We start from the raw sequence: 23,702 nt of genomic DNA on the forward strand, positions 1-23,702 counted from the left end.
GTGAAGGATACAAATCCACCAATAATTGTTTATTTTGTAGGATGCTGCAATAGATTTTAAATCTAGACCATATTTTCGCATTTGTCCTGCAAGACCTCGTAAAGAGGTGGAACTTCCAATTGACGTGGGAACTGAAACAATTGCTTTAGAATATGCAGAACCAGCAATAGTTACTCCGTCTGATGAAAGTAGAGCAGAAGATCAAATTGCTGCTACTGGTAAGTTTTTCAAACTTCCAATTAATCAATCAATAAACCTTTGCAAACCATTGACTTGACGAAATATTAGTATAAAAATAAATTTTAATAAGTTTAGAAAGAAATTTGTACAGTAATATTTGTCTATTCTATTTAATCTGAAAAATCTTGATGCTATAAGAATTTTTAAATAGTATCAAGGTTGCTATTTTATCCTATAAGCTGATGACCTTATGGTCCATTTGTACAATATGATGTAAGTCATGTTATCATAAAGTAAAATACTTCTATTTGAATAATGTCTGAAAATTATTATGTGATAATTTTCTTCAGATACTAAATGCACTAGTTGTTCTATGTACTAAAACTTTTTGATCACTAATAATACCTAGGTTATGATATATTTTAACGCAAATGTCTAGACTAGATTATGTGGTTTTCTTCTCATGATTTACCCTAGTAGCTTACTTTAGAAAAATGCTATATTTTTTCCTTTCTAATTCTTAATTTTACAGATGAATCAGAATTAGAAGTGCTCATAAAAACTCCACCTTTGGACGAGCTTGTCAATGAAGCAGAATGTGCAGTGCTTTTAAAAGAAACACAGTTAGAAGAGCCTGTTAAAGAGACACAATTAGAAGAGCCTGTTAAAGAGACACAATTAGAAGAGCCGGTTAAAGAGACACAATTAGAAGAGTCAATTAACAAGAACCAATTAGAAGAAGCTGTTAAAGACTCATATGCAGAAAAACCTGTTGATCAGTTACAGCTAAAAGAGCCTATGGAAGAATCAAAATTGCAAGAAGCTGTTAAAGAGTTACAAGTTGAAGGACCTGTAAAAGAGCCACAATCAGAAGAATTCCAAAACTCGCAACTAGAAGAACCAATTAAGGAATTGCAACAACCAGAAGAGCAAAAAGATGCTGAAAATCTTAAAAATGAAATAACAGCTGTCGGTGTTGCTGCAGTAGTAGCGGCTGGAGCAGCAATTACTGCTGTAGTTTCAGCAACAAAGGTTGATGATAAGAAGAAATCTCCAAGGTAAATACAGTTTTAAAGATTAACAACACAATTAAATAAAAAAATGCCATATCACCATTGAATTGAATATGTTTGATATGGCTTGAAAATCTTGGTGATTATAAGTCAAACTGACTTTTATATCATTTATAATGTATTCAATCAATAGCTCCCAATATTAATCAAACTGGAATCCACTTTTAGCCATACAGTAAAAAAAATTTCAAGCTCAATGTATAGGATTTGGTTTGATAAGTACCATCATGTTCAAGTTGACATTTGAATGATCTGCATATTTTATGATGTTATTTTTCAGTGTATCATCTATCAAGAAAACCACCTCTAAAACTACAGCAGCTAAGAGCCCGGCACCAATATCAAAAACATCACCCAAGTTGAATGCTTCAGCTTCTAAGCAAACTGCCAGCAAAACGAATACATCATTGAAGGCAACAACAACAAAAACAGGGTAAGTTGTGAAATATATGTTAAAACTGAGAGAAGTAGTGGTTAAAGTAGTGTAATAAGTACACTTTGGCGTTTGACAAATCACGGAATTTTCATTATTCTGTCTTATTATTTTTAAATTTAGTTCATGCAGAATAATTGATAAAAATTTCACCTGCTGATCAAGTGGAAAATTATAAGTTAAAAAATTTGTCTAGTTTTCAAATTTAGACATCACTTTAAAGAAATCATATAAATATTTTCAAGCCTCACTCAAATGGACGAAACATCCAAACGCCTCAAATTTCAAAAATCTGTTATTTAGAAAAAACATTGAAAATGTTAATTTGTAATTCATTTATGTGTAGCACTACAAAGTCACCCACATCAACAGCTAAACCGAGCTCCAGACCAAATTTGACAAAGCCTAAAACAACACTTCCGGCAGTTTCAAAAACTACAACATCAAAATCTGCAGAAAAGAGCTCATTAACTAATGGTGAAGTTAAAACTACTGCTAGGAATAATGTTGGTGTTAAAAAGACTATTTCAGAATCAAACGGTGCTAAAACTACAACTTCTAAGCCAGCTATTGGTACTACTCTATCTAAAGTAAGTATTATAATTTTTACAATAAATCAAGTTTTTATTATTAAATTCAATATTCATGCATTTATATTATAAATATAAAACTACATAAGTATATAAAAACAATGATAATGAATTTATTTTAGGTATCTCAAAGCAAGTTAACTTCTAAGCCTAATCCATCGACTCATACAAAAACCACCATTCCTCCGCGTACAGCTCCGTTGGCTTCTTCGAAGGTTTCAAGTGCAAATCCTAAGAGACCTTCAACTTTAATGAGTAAATCACAAAGTGGAACAACATCCCCTGATAAAGCTGCAAATGTCACTAAGGTTTGTAATCTTGTTTTTTGTTTCACATACTTATCTGGACTTTAATCCAGTTTTCTATCTATTATTATAGAGAGCAATTAAATAGTTTGATAAAGTCAGTCAAAGCAAATGAGCTTACCACTCAACATATTGATGCCCTCCTTTTGGAATGCTGAAATTTCCGTTTTAATTAAAAGGGCGACGAAAATAGGCGAAAGCCATAGGTGGAATGCTGATCTTTAGCTTTATAAGAGGTTAGGTGAAAATTTGCAATTTGGAATAAATTTCTCCCATCCAGCAATGAGACCATGCCAATTCGATAAAAGCCCTCTATGAACATAAAAATTTTAGGTTAACTAGGAATGAAAACAAATCTACTTTGAAATATGTAAAAGTATACAAATACTTTGTTATATTCGAAAATATTTTTTTGTAAGGGAAATTTTATGTGATCCATCTGAAGTTTATTTGATCAAAGAATACACGGTGAACTGTAATTGTTCACAAATAATTCATAATTGGTAAATATTTAAGAATAGAATGACTACTTATTATATAAAAATGAAAATATCTTAAAATCAATGATTACGATTTCATAACCTAGAAAAAATTAGTTTGAGAAAAAAATTATCTTGAGGTGGAATTAAAATTCCATAATGTGAAATAATTATAAATTTTAATTTCCAATGCTGTTTGCTATCATTGCTTAGTTTCTCATCTTTTTAAGGTGATTTTGACAATTCTTGCAATACGCATTATCATGCATTAAGAGAAAATTTCTCCTACAATTCTCTCATGAATTCAAATTCTTTAAGTGCAAACTTTGAAATTACCTCTTGGTATTATCATTGTTTTGGTGTGTGGATCTCTATATTACTGCCACTATATACATACCTTGATGGCATACAGTATTTTGCAAGCCTTTCATTATCTTTTTAACACACTTATATTAGCTTCACCTATATGAGGGCTTGTTTTTTGGTGAGCTGGTTTATTTGTTACTCTCCTTTGGATTATTTAATAAAAATTTCTTTAACGCAGGATTCGAACCTCCGATCTCCGTGTTGGAATTTAAGTATTTTGACAACCTTACCTACCACACCGTTAGGGCTCGATACAAGTTTAGACGAGATGTAGATATATAAGCATCGAAGCCATTATACAAAGGTGAAAAATTCGCTTTCATAGCATATGAAACTATCATCATCGTGTAAAAGGCGTAGCGCCTGTTCAGTTCCGGCTTCTCTGCAGTAGTTCCTGTGAGGTTGATTGCCAACTGTCCCGCCATCGATTTGGTGGTCGTCCAACAGGTCTTCTTCCAAATGGCATTTTTCCCTTATGTCGGTATTTCTTTGTCTGTCATTCAGTGTGTAACCTGTTATAGTTCTTAGCGCTTTCATTTCTGTTGTTCTTAGTATCTTCTTTGTTACCGACGTTTCTGCTATTGTTTCTGCCCTATATGTCATAATTTGCCGCACACATGTAGATTCTGGATTTGCATGGAATACTCAGGTGTTTATTTTTCCAAATTGGTTGCTTAAGATGTCCCGATACTGTAGCTGCTTTGTTCACTTGTCTCCTCACTTCATCTTCAAGGAATCCTGTGCTTGTTATTTTGATTTGGTCTATAGTGCTGTTGTCTATTGTTAACTTGCAGCGCAGAGGTTCCTTAGCTATGGTCATGCATTTTGTCTTGCTTGTTGAAATTTCCATATTTAAATTTTCGGCGCGTTTGCTAAAGACGTGTAACATTCTTTGCAGGTTGTCTTCTGATTCTGCAATGAGTAGAATGTCATCGGCATAGCATAAGATGTTAATTTTGTAGGTTCCCATGCGGTATCCTAGTCCAAAGTTTTTTACGGTCTCTATCAGTTGGTCCATAACAATATTAAATAGTAGAGGGCTAAGGCTGTCACCTTGGCGGATGTTGTTCCGAAATGCTGTGTTAGGGTGTAGTTTGTTCGTATTTGCGTTGTTGTATTAGTGTTAAGATCTTTTATAAGTCTTATATATTTTTTGGGTACCTCTTTATTTTCCAATATCTTAATTACATCCTTCAGTTGTACTCTGTCGAAGGCCTTCGTTAAGTCTATGAAACAGAGATATGCAGGAGTGTTATATTCAAGAAACTTTTCTACTAATTGCCTTGTTATAAATAATGCATCAATCGTAGACCGATTTTTTCGAAAGCCTTGTTCTTCGCTGATTGGCATTATTTACGTTATGTCCTCGGCAAGAATCTTTGTCAGCAGTTTCAAAGAGGTGCTTAATATGGTTATCCCGCGATAGTTGGCAGGATTAGTTTTGTCTCCTTTTTTAAATATAGGCACTGTTACGCTTCTTTTCCATTCTTCTGGTATTTTTCGTGTTGAATTATGATGTTAAACAGTTTTGTGTACTCTTCTTTCATGGCTTCAGTTGCATAGTTTCATTAGTGCCTATTTTCATACCCCTCATATGAAACTAAAAGTTTCGACGAGATGTATGGAACTAGATCGCGTACTTAGAAAAATTTATTTTCAACACAATATTATATACATGTCTCTGCACAGTACCATAATATTATTAATAAAACAAATTCTGACAAAATCATTTTATGAATATATGGCGTTAATAAAACAGCAACAGAAATCTTAAGTTTTCCATTGAAAGTCTGCCAAATAACAAATTATGGGGAGTGTAGTTGCAATAATTATTCTTATTTTGTAGAAATAATTCATATTTCATGTGTTGGTTGATAGCTGCTTTTCAAATATACTAATTTCAAGTAGAACAAAATATAGTGAGTGTAATGTAATATAAAATTCTTGCAGACTACCTTGTCAAAGACTTCACCAAAGTCAACAACGAACGCTTTACCGAAAACAAAACCTACGACCAATGTGACACTAACGAAACCGAGAATTCCTCCTACGAAAACTGTCACAAAGACTCTACCCGATACCGAGAAGCAGAATAAAGAGAGCGCAAATAAAATTATGGCATCTCGGTCTGCCTCCAGCGCTCAATCAAGCAGAACTACTACTACAAATGCAAAATCTACTTTGTCTTCCACTCGTAAAGTAGAAAGTAAGGTAAGTGATAAGAAATGGATTTCATAATGTTTTGGTAGGGAGTAGACAATTAAAAAAAATATTTTTGTATTGATAGTTTTTGTTCCATGTATTATATGTTATCCACTCGATAACTATTATAACTAGTTTTGGTTATAGAGTTGACTAATATTTTTTTATAATCAATTTATTTGCAATAATTATATTCTGTATGGAATTGTGCTGATATTCAGAATACTTTTTGTCATCTTTATTGATAGCAGTATAACTAGAGTAATTGTTCTATTTATTTGGTTCTGTAATAGTAGCTTTGAATTATAAAGTTCCCTAAACATATTCTACACTGCCCCTATACTTGTGCCATCTTAATATTGATAGGCAATAAGAAATTCAAAATCCTCAATGTCTAACATTGATTTCAAATTGAAAATATTCTATAAACAATCCTAATCAAGATATTTACAGTTTAAGGCATTGTTGGAAGCCATTCTCTCACATCTCTTACATGACAGCCAATCCTCTCTTCAATTTTCGTGAGTCTGATTCTGTTTGTTCTTTTGCCTTCTCACGTCCCTTAATTTTTGTATTTTGCGATATCTAATCAATTATTCTTTTTTACCTTTCTTGTAAATGTGTTCATAGTATTTAATTCTTTCCACTTATAAAATCTTACTTTTTTAAGTATTCCGAAAATTTCTTAATTCATTAGGGGACTGTCATTTTGCTTCTCTTTAGTTTCATTGTTGTGCAATGTAATAACGAAGTGTCAAAATCAGCTGCCGTGGGATAAACAAATGCTTTTGCCTTTGGTTTTGGCGTGGTTTGTGAACCGATTTGGTCGATTTTAGTCCTTATTTTTTCCAACTTTATTGCGAAAATGCTTCTTAAAGAGTTGCTACTAAAATTAGTGCGAAATATCCTCCCTGAAACGTGGCTTTGAGGGAGGGTTAACCTACCTAAGTTTGTCCTATTACTTGAAAGCAACAGTGAAAATTAATGTCTAAAAAACTCCGGTAATTCAAGCACAAAATAAATACATGTATCCTAAATTTTGTAAATTGTTTGGAAGCTTACTCGAACCCTTCTGTGATATCAGCTACAGAACTATAGAAAAAAGCATTGGTAAAGAAGATAAATAGGAACAAAACAATTACTGCGACAACATAAGGCAAGCAAAAGACTCTCCCAGGAAACTATAATCAGGGAAGATCTGTTGAATGTTTCAACCTAAGTAAGAACAATCTACGAATACTAACAGGAGTACTGTTGGAACACTGTCGCCTCAATGGACACTCGAAGATGCTAGACTTAACAGATAATGCGGCGTGCAGAGGATGGAAACCTCTATCCACATTCTATCGAAGTGTGAAACACTACAGAACTCCTGAGCAATTCACCGGGGTGCATATGAAATAAAGGACTAAGATCTACAGCTACAGCCATCCCCCATTTGAATCTTTCTAAAAGAGGTGGGATTAACGAATCAGCTGTAAACACTGGGTTCACCAATAGAGATCCTTTGGGTTGCAGTGTAAATGACACCCCAATATCTACATACATACATACATACATACAACACCATGAAACAAAAAAAACAATTCAAAATAATTCTCTCTACCAAAAAAAAACAGAAAAGCTAACTCAGGTACATATAAGAAAACTAATTATTACCCCACGGCTGCCAGTTTGACGAAGATCAGCGTTTTCTTAGATTACCTAATTGTTCTGATAAATATAATTATTATTTATAAAAACTGTCAGAAGTGTTCATATTTTATTGTTTCTCATTATAGGTCAGTAGTACACGAACGACAGTATCGAAAACGACCACAACCACAATGAAATCTACTACAGCCAAAAAACCAAGCGAAATAATAAAAGGCCCTGTGAAAACGAAAACGACCAAAATAGAAAAACCCAAAGAAAATGGTGTATTCGAGGTAGTAACTGAAGAAATCACTATTGTAAACAATACGAATGCTGTCATTAACGCTTTGGAACAGGAACCAGAACTGATAAAGGACAATTCACCAGTCGATAATAAAATACTGATTGAGACTACTCAAATTGTTGAGACTAAAGCAGACTGAAAAAATAATAATTGAACAGTTTATTTACTTGGCTTATATTCAATATTATGAAATAACTGTTATATTTAAAATTTTTATATTATCTTTTATGCCCCATTATTATAAAATATTTTATCTGGCCGGTTTGAAAATGATAGTACCAGTGAAATATTTTCGAGACTGATTTAACGTTCACAATACTTCAGCCGATTGGGGGAAAAAATCTACTTATACATTTTGTCAATTTATTTTGCATTTTTACATAAAACCCTTCGCCTGAGGTTTACACCTATATTTGTACTTTTTTTATATTACGGATTATTTTCGAAAATATTTCATTCTTTATGTATTTTGACAAATGCGTGTATAGAAAGCTGTGGTAATATTTAGTAAAGGATATTTAAATGGTGTGGATAAAAGAAGGACTTTTACTGTAACGAGGTATATTTTTAAGTTTAATATATACATACACTATTAATATTAAACCATTTGACCATATAAAATGTCAATAAAAATATCTAGATATATATCCTAAGTTGAGCTTTTTACTGCTTAGGTGTGCTGTTGTGATTGCTGTGCACTCTTCTGTATATAATAAAAATTATTTAGTTTTATTATCCACTAAATTCTATGATTGGGTGCTAAATTTCATTTTAGTGAAGTCTTCCTCTCATTACTCCGAATTTGGATCATTCACTGTATCATTTTTTTAAAGAGGCTGTTACAAGTATTAAAAATGAAATCCTTTGAAAATCAGTCTTTCCTTTTTTTATTGACAGTTTTTAATGATTGTTTATTTAAAATAATTTTTTTTTCTGGTAGGGAATTTTGAATGATAAAACAGTTGAACTAAAAGGTGCTGGCTCATTTTTACCACTAACAATAGGGAGTTGATATCACTCAATTTATTAATAAAGCGGAAGAGTTCAGGTGCATTGTTTCCAATTTTGAGAAGAATATCACATAAAAGTTAACGAAACGATGAAAGTAAGAGTGTTTCTTCGATCATTAAAAAATGTATAACAGTTGTTTAGGCAAGATATGCAGAAGGCGAGTAAAACCCTAAAATTTTTAGAAAAAAATATTTTGAAAAGAGTCAAATATATTTAAATTTGAAAATATTGGAAGTATGACAAATTTAATATTATTTTGAAAATTGAGTTAGATTATATTCAACGGCATTTTTATCGGAAAATGCTCGTTACGAAAAAATATGAATGCATATGCCTTCACAAATGTGGAAGATTCAAAGGCCTAAAGTAATGATTGTATATCTTTGTTTACCATGTTGGGACTTTGGAACCATCTATTAATGTTACAAGGAATGTACTGTTTAAAGATAATAGTAGATGCCTAACTCGTTTGATTTATGTTGAAATGTCGAATACGAGAGATTAACATTAACAACTAATCATTTGTACTGTAGATAATTTTGTAATTATGTTTTGCTAAAATTATCAGATGATTTTTATGAGACTTCACAATTTGGCCTTTTTGTAAGATGTTTTGCATAAATTTATTAGAGATACTTAACCTAACTATTTTATACATTTTAATATTTATCCCTTTTCTCTTTTTCACCCGATTCCTTATTTTTTGTACTTTTTAAGTGTAGTTCTTCAAATGAAAGGAAATTGATACTTTCATTGATAATATTCTTAGTTACACATATTTTTTATACTAGATTTTGTTTTAACGTTGAAATTTTATTATCGCGTTTGTCCTTTAGTTTACTAATTTTATTTATTTTTTTGTGAATTATACTACTTTTCAGCACAAAATAAAACCGTAAAAGGACGTTTATGTGTTTTATTATAAAAACTTTCCAATATTTGATTTTCAGGTTCTAAATGTTGAAATATTTGTTGTGTTGATGAGACGAGATAACGTGATTCGCTATCCCGCTTGATGACTTGTAACTTCCAAACAAAATGTATTAAATTCTATGAGTAATCAGGTAATCAGCGCTAAGGTAAGACATGTATCAATTTTTAACAAAGTTTAAATCCATTTGACCACGTCTGCCCTTTTGAAAATTGAAAATATATTATTGTTGTCGGAAAATAAAAATGACAGACTATTATCACGCAGTCTAGTTTATGGCAGCCAATTTTGAAATTGCTAAAGAAAGTAAAATATAGTCTCAAAAACGTATATTGATCACGGCAAATGTCTACATTGCGTACATACATCAACAAATAAAATCATAGCTACTACCCGTTCACAGGGTCGGCATAGACTTTAACAGCTATCTCTTTTTATTTCTCTTATATATTTCTATTATATTTTACTCATTCTAGCCTATTTAGTATAATTGTAAAACTTCATACGTATACTTCGTGTTTCGTGATTTTATAACATACATAGTGCTGCATTTTTCATTTTCTTTGTTTGCATATTATCTATCAAATGTAAGTAACATTATGTAGAGTTCGTCAGCAACTATAGTCACAGAAATCAACGAAAATTTTAGAAAGGAAATTCTTTCTCGAACATGTTCTTATCTATTTATTTTTATTCTACAATTTACGTTTTATTTTTGCAAAATTGCAAAATATGATTCTATGGATAATGAAGACGAGCCACTTAATGGTAAACATGACTCTTCGGTAGTTTTGAATTGTATTAATTTATTAATTCTTTTTAAAAATTTTAAATTTCTTGGGTTCAAAATTCGATATTCAAATTGACGTTAATATATATATTTATGTAATTAAAAATTAAAATAGGGCTAGAAATTTTACTTAAATTATTTAGATCTTTTTTATCATTCATAGCTTTTTCGTTCCTATGAATGTGAACCATTTCTAAAAATTTTAGACCCTACGAATTCTTAGTAAAAACAAAATAATGATCTAATCCTATCTTGGGAAGAACAACTTTTTGTTTCGCCATCATACGCAAAAAACTGAAAATTCACAATACCTTATTGTTATTTTACATACAGACATCTAAAAATGAACTATTAGAAAATATTTCAAACAAAACTGATGGGGAATATAAAAAATAAGTTAGAAACAAAGAAACATTTTAAAATACATTAGTCATGCAAAATAACACCACTAGTCGTTTTCTTTTTTGTCATTGCTATTAGGTTTTTGAAAAAGTTATGAAACCCAAGGCAACAATATTTGTACGTAGTTGGATTATTTCGTTTGTTTCCATTCTAATGTAGTTTTTGAACATTGAGAGCATCAAATACAGTTTTATAGAAAATTATTGCTAGACGTACTAGTCTCACTATTTTTGATTCTTTTTCATAACAAAAGGTGCAGTTTGACCCGCACATATGTTCTTGAAGTTTTCTACTTCCATGGTTATATTTGAGGACGACTTACGTGTAATTTGAAATTTTCAGGCGAAGACCATTTAAGTTGACTAAATAGTAATGCACACTAGTCTATTCATGGACATATTGTATAGTGAGCCATTTCAAGAATGATTATAAATGAATGAATTTAAGATAGTTTCTTTCTGGGGTACACATATGAGTCACTGACTCATATATAGTAAAATATACATAAGTACTCTGACCATTTGACCAGTGGTATTAACATCAAGAATTCGACGTGATAATGTACTGGTAAAAGAAGTGTAGGTATATAGGTATATAGATCAAGGTTCTCTTTTTTGTATAATTATTCAATAAAGTGAAGCCCTTTACATTTATATTTTGTGACATTTGCCAATTTGATTTCTATCTATGCTAACAGAGTCTTTTAGGAAAAAATGAAGTTAATTTGACATTGAGTCATTTGAATAAACTGTCTATAGAATAGTTGGTTTGCTACAAAGCACGAAATAAGAAAAGTTGCTATTGAAGATAAAAAAAAATATCAACTATTAATACAAAGTTGTCATTGTGTTGGAAGGAAAGACTTAACTAGAACATAGCAGAGAGCTTCATTACGGAAAATCTTATTCTAAAAAAAAAATAAAACATTGATGATATTAAACTAAGTGCATCCCAATGATAACTGAAACGAAAATCTCGTCTTTTTGTTTTGGTGACAACATAACAGGCATTTTTCATGATAAAACATCAAGAAAACCGAATTATTAGCATTACCATTTTCTGACGTGTATTCGCTCAATAAACGTTAAAATCTAGTTAAATCCATTGCGATTACTTGTGAACTGCTACTACTTAGCACTTTTTACTAAATCTGATCAATTTTTGTCAAAGTGACAAATATATACAGTACATTTCGAAACCACATTCAAAAATATGGATAGTCTAAAAGAGAATACCAGAAAGTGGCCATATTTCGCACCATTTGAGGTAGTAGTTCACAATACTTACGATGATTGCTGGGTATCTTTTTTGGGTAAAGTATTCGATATCACTCCAATAATAGAAAGACACATGAAAGAAAAATGTATTCAAAGTCTATTGGCATTAGCGGGTAAAGATATTTCTTACTGGTTCGATGAATCAACAGGTGATATTCAATATTACGTCCATCCCGAAACTGGATGCTATATACCTTATTGTCCACACGGACCTATTCCTGATGTAAGTTTAGAAGTTCCAGTTACTGATTGGAAGCCATTAGATAGACCACCGTGGTGGATGGATGACCAGTAAGTGGTTTTATTTTGATATATTACTTTTAAAACTACCTCATGTAGCATACATAAAAGAGAGGTGTTCAGTATACCCCTTATTTCAAAATATCTTTTCTCATTACCGATTTGCTGTTTACACTTAACTCCCTATCTTCCATAAATTCTATGAAATCTAAATTTTCTAGCCATCTATTAATTCAAAATAAATATGAACTTTATCTGTCCTTTCATACTCTTCTTCTTCTTCCTGCTGTGTATAGGCATCATTGCCTGTTTTTCTTCACGTCATTGCCTCTGCTCAGTCACCTGGGAGGTTGTCACTCCATCTTTTCCTAGGTCTTCCAATGCTTCTTTGTCCTGCTGGTGATTTGTCCCTTGATATTTTCACAATTCGTTCTTCCGTCATGCGGTCAATGTGCTCATTCCATTTTATCTTTCTATCCAGTACCCAGTCATTAATATTATCTATCCCGCATGTTCGTCTTATGTTTTCACTCCTTTCTCTATCCAGTAGTGTTCTTCCCGCTATTCTTCGAACTATTTTCATTTCTGTAGTCTCCAATATCCGTTTCGTTTTGGAGGTCTCAGGTCGGGTCTCTGCTGCATAGGATAATATAGGTCTGATTGCGGTCTTGTAAATGCGGGCTTTTGCTTCAGTTCGAATGTATTTATTTCGCCAGATTGTGTCATTTAGGTATGCTGCTGCTCTTGAGGCTCTTGTAGCTTGGTTTCTTACTTCCGTCTCCACGTCTCCGTGTCCAGATATTTCGATTCCCAGATATTTAAATTTCATTTCCTGGTGTATTATTTTGTTATCCACCACAAACTTACATCTGATCGGTGTCTTGGAAGTAACCATTGATTTTGTCTTTGCCGCTGATATTATATTGAATTTTTTTGCTGTTTTGTTAAATTGGTACAGTAGCCTTTGCAGATCGTCCTCGTTCTCCGCCAACAGTACCGCATCGTCTGCATAGCACAGGATTTTGACTTCTTTATTTCCCATTTTGTATCCTCTTAGTTTGCGTACTTGTTTTATGATTTCATCCATCACTATGTTAAATAGGAGCGGACTGAGAGAGTCCCCTTGCCTAATGCCCCTATTTGCAGGTATCTGTTCAGTTCATACTCGATACTCCAAAATATTCCTAGCAACCCAACCAAGCGTTGACAGCGCGGCTCATTATAGTTATCACAAATGCTGCGGTGGAAAACCTTTTGGTGGAAATTTGGAGAAAACGTAACGAAATAATGAATTCGCATAGCTCAAAAAATTTTCGGAAAATGTTTCGTGGGACTATTTCACAATCATCATCATCATCAGTCATCCTGATTATAATTTTAATATTCAATGCACTATAATTCCTAAAAATATAATGGATTGCTGTAAGATATCGCTATTCTTAATATGTAAATTTAGAGGATATAAGTCAAAAAGTTCCTTTTTTTACTGTTATAAGAAAGCTTGTTGCTCATGTATTCAAACTTGCACATTATTTTAGATATCAAGTTGGGTTACTAACTAAGAGGGTAAGGCCTATACGAATCATCAACATGGTATGCCCTTTCTATAAAGAAGTACTAATAAATGTTTGTTGTGAAGATACTTTCTACAGAATCCAGGAGAGATACAATTTATTTAATAGTGATGCAGATAGCTATACGTGGAGGTAAATTTGAACTGTCTCTAAATATTATATAAATAAAAATTATTCACATCTAAATAATCAAATATTGGATTGTTTTGTAATTTCGAGTTAAATGGCCAGCCAAATATCAAAAGAACATAAACCGCGGTTGCGACTCAGAACATGTTTATGTTAATCCAAGTGCACTGATGCTTGCCAAAGCTGGTTCTATAAGTTCGGCTCCAGTGATTTTGATCTAGCGATCAAGAAGACCAACATTAGACAACGACAATTTTCAAATACTATTAACCAACCTTGGTCGACCCTCCAAGAATATTTACAGCAGAGCAGCTGTTTGGCTCTTCCATAATCACGAGCAGCATATGATTTCAGAAGCACCATACAGAACTGGGTTTTATTTAATAATCCAAAACGCAAAAAGTAGTGCGTTGGCTTAAGTCGCAAATCTCGTAACTCCATAGCACACAAAAAACTTATCAATGAAAAAAATTTAATATGAAGACTTTTTTCATGAAAGATTGAAATACTGAACGCATATATCAAATTTCAAGAATGTATTTAATGATATAAAATGTTGATACAGGGAAAAATCGGAGGTACCTAGCTTGTACCTTACGAGTGGCTCTCAATAAATCACCACTGCGAAACGGAATTTGCAATTAAGAAGGCGCTTCTGTGTGTTTAGTGGAGTATACGCTCAGTTGAAGTACTGAGATCTGGAAAACCTGTTAATACAATTATTTATTGTTAACCAATCTTTAATCGAATAGTACGGCAATTGTCAATAAACAAGGCATTATTCTGCAACACGGCAATTAAAGACAGCACTTAGCAAGACCGCACTTAGCTAGACAACATTTGGAAAAAATTAATGAATTGGAGTGGGCGGTACTCCTTTATCCACTATAAGCACCCGATATCGCACCTTCGGGTTTCCATTTATTATGGTCGCTACAGTTTCCTAGTGACAAATATAGTTTAAAAAACTGAAAAACACCCCGTGATATCACCATTAATTCAGGTTATTTCATTACAATCCTGTAAGTCTGACTTTTGTTGCCGGCGGTTTTGCGAAAAAGGTAGAATATTGAGAATTTTAAAAATTAATTCTTTCACCGTCATTCTCTTGAATACATTTACATTTAAAAAAATTGTTAGGAGCAAAACAAATTTCGAAGACTTCTCGGATAGAGTGCCGGACATTTTTCCTCTCAAAATTTTTGTCTCATATTGTAGATGTGATAACAAAATAGATGAAAACATCTTACACAAGAAAACTATTTTAATAGTAATTTGAGAGCAGAAAATTTTCGTGGTGAAAACATACAGGAAAACATCCATATCAGTTTATCCAGTTTTAATAATTGAGTTTTTACTTTATAAATGAATAGATTTTCAGTTTTATCAGAAAACTTACTGAAAAAGCTGGTTCAATAATGTATTACGGATCCGAAATTTTTTGCACTCATTGATGCGCCTACAGCAGAGCGGACGATTCAACTGTAAGATGAAAAAAGACCAAAACCTCATTATACGATAGTATATGCATACCAATCTTCCTTCCAAGCTTTGCGAACCATTGATTTGCTATTGCCAAAACAAAAGGCCTCAGTCTACGATTTTTTAGATCTACGACATTCAGACCTAATAGCTCTAACATTTTCACTGTCTTGAGTACATGATAGTTAATATTGCTTAAGGATATTGGAAACTTCTTTTATCGATAGACCAGTTCATATAACAATTCGACTTGCCTCAAAGTCACTTAGATAGAACACCTGGCTCTGCCACATAATTCACTAATGAAAAAATCCAAACCACTTATGCATCCACCACAAAAACTTAACGGATAAACTTGAAAATTTAATTTTCTATACCTCACAAGATAAGAAGTAAACATTTTTTGAATTCTGACAGATGTTTGTGTCCATCAATATAATATATGATACAACTAGTAGACCTGGCCACGCATTGTTGTGGCTGAGTGATTTGATTTGAAATAATTCTAATGACGATACAATTGCTGTCTCTTCTGCTTGTTCAATGAAATTATATTGGAATCGAGTTGTTACACGTTCTTCACAATGGCCCATAAAATAGATATGAAGAAATTTTGGATCTTCATTTGGCATTGTCATCAATGATCCAATTTTATGATATACCTGAGCTTGAATTTTGAATATTGTCTCAAATTTACGACCATCAGTTGACAAATCACAAACTTTGAATGTTCCAAACGACGTTATTTGGAAGCAAGAATTAAATTTTCGTGTTTTACGTAAAAATAATTTTGATTCATTTGAAATGCTAGAAAGAAGGGATTTCAAAGCTTCAGGTGAGTAGGGAGTGGTAACAATACAACTTGCGCAACACATGCCGAGTATTTCGACTGATTCATGAGCTCTTTCAACACGTGCACATCGAGTATTCTTGCTACGGGCATTAAGGTTGGTTTTTATTGGTAGCATTTTACAAAAAATAGTAATTGAATTTTTAATGTGAATGAATTTCGCTGTTCTCTGAATAACTGTAAGTTAGAAGTGAAAAAAATATTCGAAGTAATGTACGCAACGAAGACAAAATGAAGAATGATTTGAAACAAAGATTATATACACGGATGATTTGAAAGAAGCGACGTTAAGTAGTATAGGCAAAATAAGACATGTATAGTGTGTAGTATATCACATTAAAGTGTGGCGCCATCTATGAGGAGCAAAGGACAGTTCTCTGTAAAGAAATTCGCTTAAGGCGCCATCTGTTCCAGACTTATGGAAACTACGTTTAATAACAACAATCAACGTTGATGATCAGTTTATTATTAATTATTGAGACCATTAATTTATATAATAACTATCATTTAAGTTGCACCAAATTACATATATATGCCAACTTTCATGAATATCAGTTGACTCGTTTTTGAGTTCATTCGGAACATACCTACACACGGACACTGAATTTTTATATATTAAGAAAATACGTGAACATTCACTAGATCATAACCATAATTAAAATCTCGTAAGATACCTACTAGTAAAACTCTATAATGACAGGATTCCCAAAATGAACTATATCAAAATATATAAAAATTTATATTTCATTCAAATTGAGGTAGTTATGCATGTACTACAAATACTTAACGGATAAGCCTGAAATCATTTTATATTCCTCACAAGATATGAAGGAGAATTTTTTGAATTCTGACAAATGTTTTTGTCAATAATATATAATATCATAACATAATAACATTGGAAAACAATAATAAAATTCTCGTAAGATACTTGCAAAACTTTATGAGATATTTCCCAAAAGAGCTCTATCAAAATCACAATAATTTATAGGTTAGGTTAAGTTTGAAATAGTTTAAGGTACAACCTAACACAACACAAGTTGTAAATCTGTATTTATGTCTCCCAAGGAATGTATACAATGCAATCTTTATTTTTTCTGCACCCTTTATTAGCCTTTATCTTATGAATAATGATAGTAAAATTGTATTTAGCCATTTTACTTATAATAATAAATACTTCTTCTAGATGATTTGATTCGATGTCTATTTTTAATCTACATTATTAATCTAATGCAACAAGAAAATCTTAATTGCTTGATTTTGTTGTAGATATATGGGAAAGAACTTAAATATGAACAAAACCATGGAAGAAAATAACATTCCAGATGAAAGGGACAATTTCACAGACTTAGGATTGCCTCAAAATTATTATGTACCGAGTGTATTTTTATACTACAATGATGATCTTAAATACTATGATTTTGATAATGACGAATGTGAACCCGTACCTTCAAATGACGCAATTGGTTGTCCTAGCAATCGCTTTTAAATATAAAATTATTCAAAATTGTTGTTTTTAACACGCTAATATTAGATTCACTTATTTCAAAAATTATGTTGAACATTTTGGTTTGATGTGCCTTAACAGCGTCTCTTTAGTATTTTCAAACAATATTTATATGTGTACAAAATCGCATGCTGAACAAAATAAATAGGAGTTCCAATTTCAACCAATTAAAATTCAGTCTACGTCAGTGAGTTATTGTGTGTATTTACATGCCTGACGATTTATGTTATATATCAAAAATATCCGTGTTCTTTAAAACATGAAACATAACAAGTATGATAAAACGCTGGTAGATAAAAAATTTCAAAAATTTGTTTCTGCGCATTGACCTCAGTTTTTCATACTTATTGTAAAAATATGGTAATCAGTCTTGTGACTTTCGTTACTTATTTTATACTTATTTCGACGTAACTTTTTCAATTGAAATAATTCGTCCACGATATTTTGAGACATATATGTACAAGACACGACAAGTAAAAGTTTTTCGACATGCTTTTGATTAGTGGGTCACTTTGTTCGCGTTTACGGCGACAGCATCATTGGTGGCGCTAATATCTTCAGTTCTAAAATGGAGTGTAGAGATAAGGAGAACCGTCTTTTATGGGGAATTAGTTGAAATATTGTCCAGCTGTAAACAGCAAATTACAATACGAAGACTCGCCAAAATAACGCTAGTGTAGCAAGTGGAAATGATATGAATTTAGCAGTTATATATTTTATGTACGACGATATATTGAAAAATCCTTAGTCTTCTATAGAACCAGACAAAATTTCAATGTCAAAATATTTGATTACGAAACATTCTCCTCTTAATTGTATACATTTATTACAGCGAACCTGCAACGTCTCTATGCCTTTAAAAAAAATGTTTCTTCTTGCTCTGCAAACCAGACCTCCACAGCTTTTATTACCTTCTCATTGGATGAAAATCTACGACTTTTTTTCAGTTGAGGAAAGAGATGATAGTCGGACGAAGCCAAATCTGGTGAATAAGGTGGGTGTTCTAGTAATTCAAACCCCAAATCACGAATGTTTTGCATGGCAACATGAGATTTGTGTACAGGGGCATTGCCCTGCAAAAACAAAACACATTTTGATAGCTTTCCGCGTCTTTTCTCTTTAATTTTTTACCGTAGTCGGTAATGTCAATAATGTCAAATAGTAATCTCCAGCTATTGTTCTACCCTTATCCAAAAAATCAATCATGATTACTCCATGGCAATCCCAAAAAACTGAAGCATGAACTTTTCCAGCAGATTTTTGGACACGAAACTTCCTAGGTCTTGGAGGTTGCTATGTTTCTAGATCGCAGAAATGTACCTAAAATGTACCTCTTTTGAAGCTTGCAGTCCAATTTATCACGATCGCATACGAAGGACATTGATCACCAAGGGTATTAAGCATATCTTCGTAAATCTGCTTACCTCTTAACTCTTTTGAATACAGGTACTTGATAATGGCTCGATAGCTTAATTTTTCGATTTTCACAATTTCGGTGGATATCTTTTTTCTTTTGATTTATTGCGTAACTCTGGTTTACTTTTTTGATGTCAAGCTTTACACTGAAACTTCTAATAAGTTATTGTTCGTTGCTATGGTAACGCAATATTTTGTTTATGCAAGGCTAACTAGATATCAATACATCCTCGTGCAATTTTCGAATGAATTTGTATATTAATTGTTTCTTTGAAATGGTTATGACTTTCAAAAAATTATTTAATTTACTATCCTACTCTTATAGTTTGTGGCGATCTTCAAAAATTATTCCACTTGCTACTATAGCGCCACCTTAATTTGTTCCTTTCAACAGACAACTTTCGATACACCGAGATGGTTCTCCTTATCTTTACACTCCATAGTTCTAAGATCGTAGCACAAATGATTTATTTTTTTTTCCATCGACAGTATGCGTTATTGTGTTCGGAGAATGCCTAACAATTTTTTGGATGATTTAATTCTTGAAAGTAGTTATTATAGGATAGTTTTAGATGCATTCCTGTTTATTCTTCCTTGATTTTGTGGAGTTTTCCTGGAATATGTCTTGGTCATACTTTATCTTTCCTGGTATCCCTCGAGTATATATATTTCGACTTCTCATAGAAAAAGCATACTGTGGTGTTGATAATTAAGGAATGAAGTAATCAATTTTCAGAAATTTTCTAGTTGGTAGAAATGTAGTTGGAACGAAAATAATCAATTGTATTTTATATTTTGAATTTTTTATTAAAAAATGGTACAAATATTGCAATCAAATAAATACGTAACAATATAATGTTTTCAACTAAGAATACAAATTCTTTGTTAATGTTCAAATAAAAAATTATGACACATAAATTTGTCATCAACCTTTTACTTTCAAAGAAATATATAATTACTGAATGTACTTGTCACAACAACAATAGAAATATTTATTCTCATTACACACAATATAGATAAACATTAAACATCAACATAGGGAGAATTAAATGAAAAAATAAAGAAAATATATTAGAGAGAGTAGAATGGAATTACCGACGGTACATAAAAAGAATATGTACATTAGACTGGTACTGAAGAACAAGGAGAATATATTTTGACAGATTTATGAAATAAATACAATCTAAGCAAACTTTTACAACTTCAGCATATGAAATATGAAATTTTAATAAGAAAACAAAAAAGAGAAAATGGAAAGCACGATGGGATTAAAAGAAAGCACGTAAACATTGAGCGGTTTTCCAGAAAATGAAGTTGTTTTAAAATATTTATAAAACAGATACAATGTGCATGAACTTTGTCGATGTGGAAAATAAATTTTAAGAAAGAGGATTGGGAAGAAATTATAGAAAGTAGAGTGAAATTAAAAGAATATATTGGAAATACAAGAATGTTCATAGAAACTATATGAACATTGATGGGTATTGAAGAATACAAAAAAGATATTTTAAAATATTTATAAAACAGGATAATTTGAATAAAACTTTTTTAAATGAACAAGTGGAGAATGAAATTAGAAAAGAAGATAGAGAACAGATTAAAGAAAGTAGAATGTTAATACAAAATGGATCACAGAAAGAATAGAGAGGTCGATTGGTTTTAAGGATTATGATAAAGATTTATATAACAGAGATAATATGAATAAACGTTTTAAGCATGAACATGGGCAGAATGAAATAGAAAGTAGAAAAAAGATTGCAGAAAGCGGAATGGAACTACAAGTAGCGTCACGGAAACAATATAAGAAATGAGCGGCTTCGAAGAACATCACGAAAATATTTAAGCAAATTCGTGAAAAAGGCACAATAGAAATAAACTTTTTAGTGTGAACATGGGGAGAATAAAATTGAGAAAGAAGGCAGAGAACAGATATTAGAAATCGGAATAAGAAGGCTCGCAGAAAGTAGATGAACACTGATTCACGTTGAATAACATGAAGAAGTTATTTTAAGAGCAAATAGGTACAATAGAAATAAACTTTTTAGTATGAACATGGGGAGAATGGAATTAGTGAGGAAGATAGAAAAATATTATAGAAGTTAGGATGCAGAGAGAATATAAACATTGATGGGCATTGAACCTGACGAAGAAGATATTTTAAGAGGTATATAAAATATATCATATGAATAAACTTTTTTAACATGGACATGTGAAGAATGAAATAGAAAAAGGAGATAGAAAAAATATTGTAGAAAGTAGAATGATAATACAAAAAGGATCACAGAAAGCGTATAAATATTGAGGGAAATAGAGGCACCTGAAGAAGATATTTTGAGAAATTTATAAAATAGATACAATATGAAAGAGTTTTTTTAACATTAACCCGTGAAGTGTGAAATTTAAAAAGATAATAGAGAAAATATTCTAGAAAGTAGAATGATAATTCAAGAAGTATCGTAAAAATATTATAAACATTGATGGGCATTGAAGCACATGAAGAGAGATTTATAAAATAGATAAGTAATGAATGAACTTTTTTAACATGAATATACAAAGAATGAAAATGAAGAGGTAATAGAGAAGAGATTATTTAAAGTAGGATAGTAACTCAAGACGGATGGTGAAAATATTATAAACATTGAAGGGCAACGAAGCACACGAAGAAAATATTTTAAGGGTTTTATAAAATAGATACATAATGAATGAACATACAGAGACTGAAATTGAAAAAGAAGATCGAAAAGAGATAATAGAAGATAGAGGAGGATCCCAGAAAGAATATAAACATTGATAAGCATTGAAGCATGCAAAGAAGATATTTTAAGAGGTTTATAAAATAGATACAATATGAATAAACAGTTTAAACATGAACATGCGAAGAATGAAATTAAAAAAGAAGATAAAGAAGAGGTTATAGAAAGTAGAATCATAATTCAAGAAGGATCACAGAAAGAATATAAGCATTGATAGGGAATGAATCATATAACGAACATATTTCAAGAGATTTAAAAAATAGATACAGAATGAGACAACTTTTTTTAACATATGAACATGCGAAGAATGTAATTGAAAAAGGAGATAAAGAAGAGATTATAGAAAGTAGAATGATACTTCAAGAAGGATCGTAAAAAGATTATAAACATTGATAAGCATTAAAGACACTTAGAAGATATTTTGAGAGATTTATAAAATAGATAAGTAAAGAATAAACTGTTTTAACATGAATATGTGAAGAATGAAGTAGAAAACAAAGGTAGAAAAAAGATTATAGAAAGTAGAATGATGATACAAGAAGAATCCCAGAAAGAATATAAACAAGTAGAGGCATAGAATCAGATGAATAAGGTATTTTGAAAATTTATAAAATAGATACAATTTGAAAGAGCTTTTTTAACCTGAACATGTGAAGTATGAAATTTAAAGATAAGATAGAAAAAATATTCCAGAAAGTAGTTTGATAATACAAAAAGGATCGTAAAAAGATAAACATTGATAGGTATTGAAGCACACGAAGAAGAGATTTATAAAATAGATACATAACGACTGTTTCAACATGAACATGCGGGAAATAAAATTGAAAAATAAGATAGCGAAAACATATTAAAAAGTAAAATAACAATAAAAAATATTCGCAGAGAGAATATAAATATTGATGGTTATTGAAGCATTCGAAGAAGATATTATAAGATATATAGAAAATAGGCACAATATAATAAACTTTTTTAACATGAACATACGGAGAATAAAAATGACAAAGAAACTAGAAAAGACATCTTAGTAGAATGGTATAATAATGGAATAATAAGGATAGCAGAAAGGTTATAAACTCAAAATTGTGAAAGATTCGTAAGATATTTTCATAATATTAATGAACATTTTAAACATCGACGCGTGTAAAATGAAATTCGTAATGAAAATAGAAAAGAGATTGTAGATGAAAGACACAGATTTATGAAATAAATATAATATGAAAAAACTTCAACATTTGGAGAATGAAACGTAAAACGAAGGTAGAAAATAGATGGATGATGGTATAAGAAGGATTGCAGAGAGAATATGAACAGATTGATGGGTATTGAAAAACACGACGAAGTTATTTAAAGATTATAGAATGTTGAAGGAAGAGAGGAGATTATTATATTATTATAGAAAATAATAAAGAAAGAGAGATTGTGTGATGTAAATGAAAAAAAAAAAAATTAATATCTAATGAAAGAAATGACCCGAAAAAACAAAATAACAAGGTTGCAAAGTAAATCGAATTTAAACTAGATAAAAATATGTTAAAAACGAAGAATAGTAGAGACTTTTCTATAAATTTGAAGAAGAGTGGCGAGAAGAAAATTAAAATAAAATTTAAACAAAATGAGAGAGGATAGAGGAAAAAGTTTGGGTGGTTCATAAAGTAACTAGCATTTTTATAAAGAGATTGAGCAAAAAAAAATTATAGAATTATAATAAGAGAAATTAAAATACATAATCCAGAATTTATTTGCAGGAAGAGAAAAATAATAAGTTTGAGTTCATTG

The 23,702-nt window shown here is 31.3% G+C and overlaps 2 protein-coding genes across 3 annotated transcripts in view; both read left to right on the forward strand.

Annotated features, from left to right (window-relative positions):
• LOC130900460 (titin-like) overlaps positions 1–9,483 on the forward strand; it is a 271,357-nt gene extending 261,874 nt beyond the window's left edge. For both annotated transcript variants that reach the window (XM_057811095.1, XM_057811096.1), the window contains 7 exons: positions 41–218; positions 713–1,238; positions 1,534–1,686; positions 2,033–2,276; positions 2,399–2,584; positions 5,377–5,637; positions 7,410–9,483. In XM_057811095.1, coding sequence (XP_057667078.1) covers positions 41–218; positions 713–1,238; positions 1,534–1,686; positions 2,033–2,276; positions 2,399–2,584; positions 5,377–5,637; positions 7,410–7,706 — 1,845 coding nt within the window. In that variant the 3' untranslated portion in view covers positions 7,707–9,483. The remainder of the gene's footprint in view (positions 1–40; positions 219–712; positions 1,239–1,533; positions 1,687–2,032; positions 2,277–2,398; positions 2,585–5,376; positions 5,638–7,409) is intronic.
• A 1,975-nt stretch (positions 9,484–11,458) lies between these two features.
• LOC130900478 (cytochrome b5 domain-containing protein 1) lies at positions 11,459–17,757 on the forward strand. Its single transcript, XM_057811119.1, has 3 exons — positions 11,459–12,269; positions 13,757–13,924; positions 17,520–17,757. Exons 1-3 carry the CDS (start codon positions 11,914–11,916, stop codon positions 17,737–17,739), a joined length of 744 nt encoding a protein of 247 aa, XP_057667102.1. The 5' UTR covers positions 11,459–11,913; the 3' UTR covers positions 17,740–17,757.
• The last annotated feature ends 5,945 nt before the right edge of the window (positions 17,758–23,702 follow it).

Source organism: Diorhabda carinulata, chromosome X, assembly GCF_026250575.1.
Source record: "Diorhabda carinulata isolate Delta chromosome X, icDioCari1.1, whole genome shotgun sequence".
NCBI lineage: Eukaryota > Metazoa > Arthropoda > Insecta > Coleoptera > Chrysomelidae > Diorhabda > Diorhabda carinulata.

What these genes read in the sequence shown, in the direction of transcription:
- LOC130900478 (XM_057811119.1), top strand. Translation starts at nt 11,914, where the DNA reads ATGGATAGTCTAAAAGAGAATACCAGAAAGTGGCCATATTTCGCACCA. An exon ending in CCGTGGTGGATGGATGACCA is followed by an intron (nt 12,270 to 13,756) that starts GTAAGTGGTTTT and finishes ACATTATTTTAG; the next exon opens with ATATCAAGTTGGGTTACTAA. An exon ending in GCAGATAGCTATACGTGGAG is followed by an intron (nt 13,925 to 17,519) that starts GTAAATTTGAAC and finishes ATTTTGTTGTAG; the next exon opens with ATATATGGGAAAGAACTTAA.